Here is a 12,007-nt window from a genome sequence, read left to right on the forward strand (position 1 = left end):
CTTCTCTTGGTCCTCTGTCCAACAAGGCCGTTATAGCTGTCTTGCCGAAACCTGGCAAGGATCCTTTGTTATGCAGTAGTTATAGGCCCATATCTCTTTTAAATTCAGATGTTAAGATACTTGCTAGCATCCTTGCATCACGTCTTCGTAAAGTTTTACCTTCTTTAATCCACAATTCACAGGTAGGTTTTGTTCCAGGTAGGTCATCTCGCAACCATTTACGCACCTTATCTCACACTTTGTGGTCAGCTAAACATCTTACTGATGATGCGTTACTTCTCTCTCTGGATGCTGAAAAAGCGTTTGATCGCATTGAGTGGGAATACCTTTTTTCTATCATGCAAAGGTTTGGGTTAGGCCACCAGTTTATAGATAAAGTGCGCCTGCTTTATGATGATCCATCGGCTCAGGTCAATTGCGGCGGTTTTCTCTCTACCCCATTTCCAATTAGACGAGGTACTCGTCAGGGATGTCCACTTTCCCCTCTTCTCTTTCTTCTCGCAATGGAGCCATTAGCTGCTGCGATACGACAATCTACTGCTGTGGTAGGTGTCCCCCTTCCAATTGGTAGCTCTAAAATTTATTTATATGCAGATGATATTCTCCTCACACTCATTGATCTTCCCCGCTCTCTCCCTGCTCTCCTCCGCATCATCAATGATTTCTCTTCCTTTTCTGGCTACAAGATAAATTGGGATAAGAGTGAAGCATTACCCATGACCATTGGTACAACAAAAGATGTGATTTCTGACTTCCCTTTCCATTGGCAACCATCCCGACTTAAGTACTTAGGAATCTTAATTAATAGAGGGTTGGATAATATAGTCACGGACAATCTGACTCCTTTAATCATACAAATGCAAAGAGACTTTGATAAATGGAAGGCTTTGGGTTTATCCTTATGGGGGCGGGTCCAGGCGGTTAAGATGGTTACTCTTCCTCGATTTCTTTATGTCTTGGGTATGCTTCCTCTTCACATCCCCTTAACAACTCTGAGATCCATTGACTCCAAAATTAAACTTTTTGTCTGGGGCACGGCTAAACCGCGTCTTTCCTTTGCAAAACTAAAATCTCATCAGTTACAAGGGGGTTTGGGTCTCCCTTCTATCGAGCATTACTCGCTTGCTCTTCATCTTTCACAACTTGTTTTTTTTCTACCCAAATCTAAAGACATACCTCAATGGGTCCCCCTTGAACGACACTTATTAGCTTCGGGTCTTGGTTTGTCCCTTTTATATGGTAAAGGGGTCAGTTCTTCTGATCCTAAAAACCCTATCTTATCTGCAATGCACAAATCCTGGCAGAGAAGTCATCGTATACTTAAATCTAACCCACGTATCCATTTTAAAGCCCCTTTATGGACTAACTCTGCTGTTCGCATTGGGGGTCGCACTCTGTCCTGGTCTATATGGCATGAAGCTGGTATTCAGACTATAGATCAATTATTTCATAATAACTCTTTTAAATCTTTTTCTCAACTCTGTGAGGAATTTCATCTGCCATCTACACAATCCTGCAAATACACTCAGCTCCAACAAGTTCTTACAAAACATTTAGATCCTCCACCTGACTTAATATCTATATCTCCTGTTTTGTCTTACCTACAGTCATGGGGGAATCTTAAAGGTGTGACTTCTGGTCTTTATAAAACTTTTTTGCATCCTTTATTTTCACAGCCTCTCTCGCAAGCTCTCCAGTTAAAATGGCAATCTCGCCTATCGGTTACATATTCCAATATTCAATGGGACCAAATCTTGGAAGGGTTGCATAAGGGAGTCCGTGAAGCCCGTCTTAAATTTTGCATTTTCAAAATTTTACATGAATGGCATTGGTCTCCAGTCAAATTGCATCATGCTAAATTGTTATCACATACTTTGTGTTGGAGGTGTTCAGCTTCTGGCTGTGATATTACGCATATTATTTGTGAATGTCCTCGTACGACACCTTTTTGGCGTTTTGTATGGAAGACATTGGACAATACCATGTCACTCCCTCAGCCCCTTACTCCTCTGAATATTATTTTGCATGATTTTCGTAGCCTTCCGAAGTTTTCTAAGCCGCAAACTCGTCTTCTCCACACGGCTCTGGCCACGGCAAAAATTTGTATACTGCGGCACTGGAAATCGCCTCTGCCTCCTTCGCAGGAAGAGTGGTTGGTAGCAATGATGCAAACAGCTCTACATGAACGTACAATTTATAATTTGCAGGATCAAACTTCCATTTTTCTCCAGGTGTGGTCTCCTTTTTTGGAAGCCACTGTGCATAGTGACTCTGTTTCCACTTCTCCTTCTCTTTTGACTGTTCCACCTTCTTAATTCTTTTCTTTTAGGTTTTTACTGCTCAGCTTTACATTTTTTCTCCTTTACCTCTTTTGTGCTTACTCATGTTGCTCTGGGATTCTTGCTTATTCTTTTTCTTTTCTTTTTCTCTTCCTTTTCCTTTTATTCATTTTTCTTTTCTTCCTTTTCCTCCTGTTTCCTTTTCTTTATTCTTCTTCTGTAATGTATTTATTTTGATACTTTCTCATTATTATTGTATTTAAGATTATGGAATATACGATATTTTTATGTCCTCATATTTATCATACTTCGTGTAATGCCTTTCCTCATTTGTATTATTTTACTTGTCAAAGATATTACCCTGCTTTATCTTTTGTATCTGTACTTTTATCTGAAAAATCTCCAATAAAAAATTTCAACACAAAAATAAAAGTGTATGTCAGTGCTGGGCATCAATGAGAGAGACCTGTGCATTTTTCAAATGGGTGGTGAAAAAATATGAGTATATTGCTGGAGATGTGGGCCGCCGTGCCACCAATGTACTTACCTGGGGAGGGTAAACACCCCTTATTCCGCAACTTTCTTTCCGCATACCATCACTCCACATACTTTCATTACGAAAGTACCATGACTCGCAATGCCATAACGCATGGCATTACATTTTATATGCTTTTACCATGCATACATTTACAACGAAATTCGTTGTAAATGCTTGAATGGTAAAAGCATGTTTTTTGTTAATGTTTGGATAAGGTAAGTATGGGTATAGGGGTATATGTTTTGGGGTACTGAGGTATGTTTTGGGGTGTTTGGGAATTTTAAGGGTTCAGATATAGTTTTGGGTTATGGGGTACGGGGGTAGTTTTAGGGATAGGTATGGGTTTTTGGGTACAGGGGTATTTTTAGGGTTCAGGGCTAGGTTTGGGTTTTGGGGTATAGGGGTATTTTTAGGGTTCAGGGCTAGGTTTGGGCTTTGGGGTACAGGGGTATTTTTAGGGTTCAGGGGTAGGTTTGGGTTTTGGGGTACAGGGTTATTTTTAGGGTTCAGGGCTAGGTTTGCGTTTTGGGGTACAGGGGTATTAGGGTTCAGGGGTAGGTTTGGGTTTTGGGGTACAGGGGTATTTTAAGGGTTCTGGGGTAGGTTTGGGGTACAGGGGTATTTTAGGGTTCAGGGGTAGGTTTGAGTTTTGGGGTACAGTGGTATTTTTAGGGTTCAGGGCTAGGTTTGGGTTTTGAGGTACAGGGGTATTTTGGTTCAGGGGGTAGGTTTGGGTTTTGAGGTACAGGGGTATTTATAGGGTTCAGGGCTAGGTTTGGATTTTGGGGTAAAGGGTATATTTATAGGGTTAAGATGGGGTAGTGTTTAAGGGTATTGGGGTATTTTAAGGAGTAAGGGTGGGTTATGATTATGGGGTGCAGGGGTATTTAAAGGGAGCAGGGTGGGATTAGCACACAATATGAAACTTGGCATGAAGGGCAGAACATACCACACGCCCCCAGCATTTGTCACGCCCCCAGCAAACGCGCACAGCACAACACAGACACGCCCACAAGGGACTACTTTACTGGCACGGTTCTTTTACCTTTTTTAAATGTATATGGTGGGCGTCTGCATAGCCTATGTCCTTCTGCTGCAACTGCCCTTTCCAACGCTGTATTGGGTGTTGTGATTGCAGCTGTGGTTCCTGACATTACCTGCCTCAAAGGTTTGGGCTCTCTTTATTATATTCGTATCGATATATAATTTCACTTGTCCACAGCGTCAACAGAACGAACAGGAGACTCGCACTCCAGTGCAGAAATTGTGTTTGACCTGCTACTGAAAGTGCATTTCAGCCATTTAAAGTGCTTGTGAAGTGTGTTCAAACAAGACTCACTAAGCAGAGTTTGCCATTGTGTAATAGACAAAGAAGTAAAATGGGTAAACCGGTGTTAATGATGCTGTAAAGTCCTTCATTGGTGTTACCTTGATTGAGTGTTGCAGGCAAAAATGCAAGGAGTAACTAATTACAAAGGAACTGTATTCCAAGGACTCGAAAAATCTTCATTTGCGTAGCAGCCTACGATCATCATTCATAATCGAGCCCTAGTGAGCGGTCAAGATTCTTTTACAATGTTTTAGCACTGCGCACAATCAAATAAAAAGGCCACATTCACTAATCCTACCATCAACTGTTATATTATACTTTCCTTCTCTTCAGACATTAATGCATTTGTTCCTGTATTTCACCTTAATCCTAGGTTTATCATTGATATTTGTGTCACTTACTTAATCCTATATCATTCAGGTCCAAATAGGCAATCGCATGCATTACTGTTATGACCCAACAACATGCCCGAGGCAGATTCTGACAGAGTAAACTGCATTAAAAAAAACAGTTAGCGCATATTGCTAACTCTTCATCTGAGTTGTCCTTCAGGTACCTTAGTTGGTAAGGAGGTTCTAGAATTCCCAGGTCCCTGACCCCATCACCCCCTTTTTCATTGGGAAGTGTCCACTGTATCCCAAAGAACTGCAATTGCACTGTTGTATATCTCCCATGAGTGTTTCATTACTGAGTAGGTGGGGGCTCCCTGTTGGTAATGTCCCACATGTGCTCACATTCTCACCTAGCCTATCGCCACTGCTCGTTCCCATCATTTGCAGCAGCTTGTACATATATTTTTTTGCTAATTTAATCTATTTTAGTTCAACCGAATGACCATAGCATGATTTCATAATTTTCTGTTAAAAGCAGTCTAGTTGTGAAATATCACTGTGTGGGGTGCAGACCATTGAGGGAGTTATTAAAAACCCTATATTAAATAATACTTGATTGGACGTAAATAATTTTGAAAAATAAATCTTGGTCTCCGATGACTTACCTTGCATATAGCCTCAGAATGGTAATTATTCTGCTGATACTGTGAATAAATACTTGTTTCAATGGCAAACGGGTAAAATGTCAGATTATGCAATTTACCCAATAAGTATCTTTGAATCTGACTTGAAAGAAAATGATGATGATTAATATTTCAGAGAAATTTAAAAGTCAGGAGAAGTAGTGCAGATTGTTATATTTCATGGGCACTTGAATGTTCAAGCATCTAATGCATGCTTCTTGTAGTGCTATGAAGCAGTCCTCTGGAAAGCTCAGAATAGGGTAGAAATGGTTTAAAATTGCAATAACATTAATATTTGACCTTTCTGGGCAAAGATCTCGTTCTAATGCCTCATTTTTCAACCCTTTAAACTGAATATAGACAAGAAAAGGGGATATTAAATTGTAAATTACACAAAATTTAAGTAACAAATTATGAGGTTGGGGATCTGTGGTTGTTATAGGAGGTGATAATGGATCAGGCAATTAGAATGGATGTGGAAATGGTGAGGCAGAGTGGGGGAAGGCAAGAAAGGAAGACCGAAGTATTGAGTTTGGGGATTAATGAGAGGTTGCCTAGAAAGAATCCAGTCTTTAATGCTTGAGTTCTCTCGGATGGGAATAACTATTCAAGTTGAAGTGGTGCTTTTCACTCCACACTCTGCCAGCCTAGGTTTGCCCGTGTTGAACGTCACGGAGTAGCAAAATCAGGGCTCCGTTGTTGCTTACCAAGAGGAGGACACAGTTACTAGACTAATCAATTACAGAATTCCTGGATTTGACATGTTTCACCAGGAGCAAATAGCCAACTACTTGTGTGTACTATGACACAGCATGGTATAGTTGAGCAGGTGATATTAGCCAAGAGTGAGCTATGTTAATGCTTGTGGCAGAGAAACAAACGTGAGCATGACCACCTTTTTCTGGGGAAGGAGAGGAACACACATAAGCACAGGAGAAGTTGGTTGACCAGCATTATTACCAACTCCAATTTGTTTGGCTCCTCCATGCATCAATTCATGGTTGAGGCCCCAGCAACGCTACTCGTGCTCCTACGTGAATACCAAGTAAAACAAGCATTGAGCTATTGGTTTTGCCACTGCCTTTTAGCAATGTTGTACATCAGCATTGTTAAATGTTAGGGAAAAAAGTGCTATATTGCGCCCAGCAAAGGCTACTTCGTAGTGTGTTTATTTTGTTACTTTTTTTTTCTTTTCTTTTTCTTTAAGGGGGGTGGCAACACTGCAAAGGGAGGCAGGGTGAGAGAAAGTAAACAACATGAACAATGGTAGGAAATAAGCAGGGCAGTCAACGGGAGGGTGGATGGTGGGAGAGGAAAGAGTAAGAAGAAAAAAAGCAAAATATTACCTCATTCACAGTGGCAGCACTGGAAGGACGCTAATTCAGATGCAGCAATCATTACTTGGTCAATGCACTGCTTGAAAGAATAGGAAGTGAGGCCAGCATGTGCAGGGCAGCAAATGAGTGGCAATGAAACCAACGAATGGTAAGCTCATTGTAGAACACAAAATCACCTGCAAGTGGGAGTGCATTTGCTAGCGTAGGTGACCTTTTATAAGACATTCCTGCAACTTCATGTCTGCAGGCTAAAAATGATGTAGTGGGCTGGAAGGATAGTTTTTGAGTCCACGCCTGTCCTCCAGTCCCAGACCACATCAGGCATGGCTGCAACGGTATCCAGGGCACTTGGAGACGTGCTTTCAGTTGGCCGCACAAGAGGTCCACCTACACGTGCTTGTACTTAGCAACACATGTGCATGCACCAGTGTACCAGCAGGCAAGCTGCTTCCTCTGCAACTCTCCCTTAAAATACCTTTCCCCTGATTTCATCATGACTGTTATGTGCCCAAAATTAAAACAAAAAAAGTCATTGGTGTGCACATCTCTGTATGGGCACAGTAATTGCCCTTTTCACTGTTCCTGTATATCTGAACACTGTAAAGAACACATTTCCCTTCCTTAAATTACCCTTTGTTTTGCATCCTCCATTTCAGGAGGTGAAGCAGAAGTTAACTACTTGCGGTTCTCCGTTAGGGTGCCATAAAATGTATGATGAGGGACCAGAATGATCTACTTTTGCAGCTGGAAGCAGGACTTGATCCCATTGTGAATGCTAATAGCCTCAACCAGATCAGCTCTTTATTTAAAAAGATAGGGTTTTAAATATAAGCAACACCTGACATTGTAATAGACTTCCTTAATGCCCGCTTTCTCTCTTACAGTGCCAGACTTCGCTAAGATTAAAACATGGCCCAGCTGTGAACAAAATGGAATGGTTTATGTTTGGTATCATTGTGACGGCATTGATCCTACATGGTCTATCCCAGAAATAGAAGATATCACCTCAAAAGAATGGGTTTTTCGTGGACGCACAGAACACTATGTCAACGCACATATTCAGGTATGTCTTCCCGGACCGGCATTGTTTAATTCAGAAACCTGCACTCGCATAGCTCTTACTTGCTCTACTTATGAATTAGCATTCTGTACAGAATCCTCAATTGATGCAAACATGAACCCAGTTTCTAATTATATCCTGGGCTCCTCTAGCATAAATAGCCAGCCACCTTAAGTTGATTGTTATCTATTACTGCATCAGTACAAAAGTTCCTGAAGAGGACTTAACATGACTTGTGTTTATAAAAATATGGTTGTTCACTCACTGAAGTGATCAGGGAATACAAACATAATCTTGAGTGATGTTGTGTGGCATCCATGATGTGGCCTAAGATTCGTTTATTATGGAAATTAAACTGCAGGGTCTGCCTTAGACTGTCTTTACTGCTTCACTTAAACCAAAGTTGGTGCACAGAGTCTCGGATTAAAGAATGTTTGCAATATTAAGTGTCCAGTTTTGCTTGGATTCCTACTGCCCTGTGTGACCTCCAGGCATTCCATCATCAAAACAAGCATTGGTATGTCGATCAGTCTGCTGTTGTCTACCAGCCCTTTGGCTGTCAATGCTTGTTTTGTAGTGAATTGAATTGAAATTGTGTTTACTACCCCTGATGAGTCGTTGAAGCACTTTACAGTGAGTTACACAACTCCGGAAGCCAGTGTTAATTGTTAATGGGATTGTTCTTGTACTCTTATGGCAAATATTCCCTGCATTTGCTCCAGTTTTTTTGTGACACGTTAATGAGTTGGGTGTTGTCATTAGTGAAGGCTATGTGAGAAGGAATTAGCTGTTCTGAAAATATAACTCTATCAGGGTATCATACAATATCAAATTTTTTTTTTTTTTTAGATAATAAGCAATTTGTGGATGTATTGTAAACCTGTCGAAAGAAACAGATTATCTGCGGCCCGAGCAAATTTTTTTTATTTTTATTTAGCTCTTGTCAGGGACCCCATAGGGAAGGTAAGGTCTATGAGATAATGCACTTATGAAAGGAGAATCCAGAAACCATGTGCCTCTTTATATATATATATATATATATGGTAGTCCGGTTTCCAGGAGGCGTTCCTACAATCACCGAAGGTTGGAGGGTACAGCCTGGATTGGTGGTACTCCCTTGAGGTTCCGCAAAGCAGGAAAACCAAAACAAAGCAAATACCACTGGTCAGTGTGGGTTGCCAAGACACTTTTAGAGTCAGGAGGGGGTACTGTGAAAGATAGCCAAATACTGCCACCTTGTGCAGCCCTGCTGGACAGTGTCCTCCCTCTAGGAAGTTCCCTTCCCCATCCAATGCCCTGAGAATCCCTGTAATCTAAGACGTACCTTGTCCAGCTACGCTCCTCCTGGAGAGTGGCGGGGCAATGCGTGGTCTCGTTGACCTCCTGGTCCTCCGGGACGTTGGCTTTGGCTTCCTCTTCTTCGATTCTCGGACGTCTCATCCAGAGGATTGGCGTGTTCTCTGCTACTCCGCATCCTCCCGGGTTCGTGCTCTCATCTTTCCCGAAGTGCAGTCTCTTCCTCCTCCTGATAGGGCAGCAGGGAATGATGTTGCCTTACAGGACTCCACCTCCAGGATGTTCTGTGGTGAATTAAAGGGGCACTCCGCAGCCTGCAGATGAAGCATCAGTACTTCAGCTTTGGAAGACTTCGGGGAGCAAGTTGTCAATTTCCCCAGTCTGCCCAGTCCGTCAATCTCCCAACCGCTCTGAAGGAAGGTGAGTTTTAGCAGTTTTACTAGAGACACTTTCATAGAAATGGCAGATACTTGCCCCTCTGCAAAAAGCAGTTCCAGTCGTTGTCGTGAGACCCCTTTACATCAAGCAGTGTCACTTATGGTCATCCCTGTTCCGGTAATTATCATTTGACTTTACCATTGAGACGCGTGAAGTATGAAATTGTATGAGGCATGTAGTGTCATTTCTAGCCTTTGTGCACACCGTGCAAAATATCCAATGCATGAAGTGCATTGCCACATGGGGTTTGCTGTAGTGGGCAGAAGGTGAGTGCCACAATACAGACCAATGGATGAAGAGGGCTGGCTGAAAGACCTTATAATTCAGTCAATCATACCACATTTGTAAAGCGCCACACTGTCACCCCTATGAGTGTCTGGGTGTTGTCTGTCGAAGTGCCTGGTCTTGAGTCTCTTGCTGAAGATGCACAACTGCGCGCGTGCGCACCTCCGTGCCCCTGAGCGCACAGTGCTGTGTGTGCATGAAGCAGAGAGACTGAACTTTGTGAACTTAGTTTGGTGTGCTTGTAAATCCTGCATTGCGGACCCCTGGTGAGTAACAGCTACTACTGCTGAAACCAGGCCAATGGAGGAACAATGGGTGAGGCGGCTTTATCGCTGGTGGAGCCCTGTGCGACAAGGTTTGTTTGTGCCCCCCCAATGACTCCCTCTGCCACTGATCCCCTTACTACCACCCTTTAACAGTGCCCCTCAGGTTTCCATAACCATACTCTCTATCAGGGGAATTTAACTTTATTTACAGCACGACTGATACCAGTGTAGGGTGTTGAAGCCCTTTACATCCCACTTATTACACAGAGACAATTAATCATGGGTGTGTACATCTCTGTATAGGAACTGTTACATTAGACAAAGGACTAAAAGGTGCAGGAGTCACATGATGTCCGTACTAGTAGGCAGTATAGTTTAATAGTGATTGGTCTGGAGAAATACACCAAATTTAGAACATACCATGATTGGGGGTTCGCTTTAATAACCAGAATTGGTTTCTAATCAAATGAACCCTTTTTGCAACATTCTGATAATTTGACTGGGGGAAAACATGCGGCTCTTAGAACAGTGAGCTATTAACAGTCCTCTATGTTAATATTTTGACTTATAAACTGCAAGTACCAAAAGAATCTCGCTGACAAAAGCAGTAACCCACTGACCAATTTACATTATGAGCACTTTGTGATCTGGATGGTACATGTTCTTTGCAGCAGGCAAATTAGCCCTCTGCTCTACCTTTCCATTAGTCAAAACTTCCACTTGGCAAAACTCCATCTCTCTAAGAAGAACATAAATCATCGGAGTTATCATGACATTTTTTATTGTTGCCTAAAATTGCTGGAGGCAGCAAGTGCTTTTAGAAACCTAATATACTTGCAAGCATGACACCTCACCCAAAGTCAGTGCCCAAAGTGATTGCACCGCCCTAGAGCCACTATGCTCAAGGGCCCTGTGAACTCTGTGACTGTCCTGCTAGGGTGTGCTGCTTCATAGGCCTGCCCGCAAGACTGGAGGTGAACTTCAGTATGGATTGTGGTTGACAGGCCTTTAAGGTTAACCGACAATTTCCACCGTTAGGGTACACATGCTGGTGCTATGACACCAGGGCTTCTTATGTCTAGCAAGGGAATGTGCCCCCGCAGGAGAGTGGTCTGGTGGACTGGTCATGAATGATGAACCTGGTTCCCCAGTTCCAAACTCAGCAGCTCTGACCATAGTGCCACATCCTCTCCTCCACTGAAAAACATACTGCCCCATTGAGAGAAACTTTCACTGCCTTCAGCTACAGCCCAATTGTGCCCCGCTATAAACTCCTGGATGCAGCACAATTCAAATTACGCATAGACAAGAGTAATATGCTGCCTAAAATAAAAGTAACGACACCTGGAAAAAGCAAGCACTCATAGGGGAATGAAAGTTTAAGTAATGCACGTGTAATGTAAGCAGGACCAACATGGTTACCTTAATGCTTTTACATTCATTGTTCACAAATTAGTGAGGGCATTTGACAGCAGCAGAGCAGAAGTGTACACTATCCTTGTCTTCTCTGGACAAGAAGGAAGAGACTGAGTCCTTTTCCTTCTCTACCCGCCCCTCCCCAAACTGCCACGAACGCCAAGCCTCCTCTATGGGCCTTGGCTATTTCTGCCATCCTGGGACGCATGTTTAAAATAAAAATGCAGGGGAACGGAATCGATCAAATTAAAGAAGATGGGGCACGCGGTGTGTGTGGTTCTTTTAGAAGGCAAGCAGACTACTTTGAGGGTTAATGATAGTCTTGCTACTAGAATGGCTGAGCTGGAGTGCATGAGGTGAATCAATATGATTGAACAGAGTCACTACAAAAAAATGTTTGTGCTTGGAGTCGGAAAAAAGGGAATCTGATGGACATAGTTTGTCTGGCAGTGAGGGAAGAAAACCCTGGCAGAGCTGCATTTTCATTCTATTGCTGAAAGATGTTTAATTCCCTTCTCTGTGTAGCATGGAGAGTATTCCAATGCAAGCTCTACTTTTTACTCGTGCGGTCCTGAATTACGTACACTTGGAATTACCAATCCCATTCCCTGAACCTAATTCTTGACCCCTGAAATGATGTGCCCTCAGCAGCAGCTACCATGTGACAAAGCAGTAAGACTGCGGCGCCCCATCATTGTGGAGAAGATGTTATATTTATTTATGGCGCGCACGGCTACTCAGCAGAGT

General features: G+C 42.6%; 1 protein-coding gene across 1 annotated transcript in view; it reads left to right on the plus strand.

Annotated features, from left to right (window-relative positions):
- The window catches only part of LOC147710581 (cholesterol 7-desaturase nvd-like), a 300,441-nt gene that overhangs the window by 78,358 nt on the left and 210,076 nt on the right, over positions 1–12,007 (plus strand). The window contains exon 3 of the mRNA XM_086921252.1: positions 7,384–7,562. Coding sequence (XP_086777378.1) covers positions 7,384–7,562 — 179 coding nt within the window. The remainder of the gene's footprint in view (positions 1–7,383; positions 7,563–12,007) is intronic.

The sequence above is a fragment of the Lissotriton vulgaris genome, chromosome 5 (assembly GCF_964263255.1).
Source record: "Lissotriton vulgaris chromosome 5, aLisVul1.2, whole genome shotgun sequence".
Lineage (NCBI taxonomy): Eukaryota > Metazoa > Chordata > Amphibia > Caudata > Salamandridae > Lissotriton > Lissotriton vulgaris.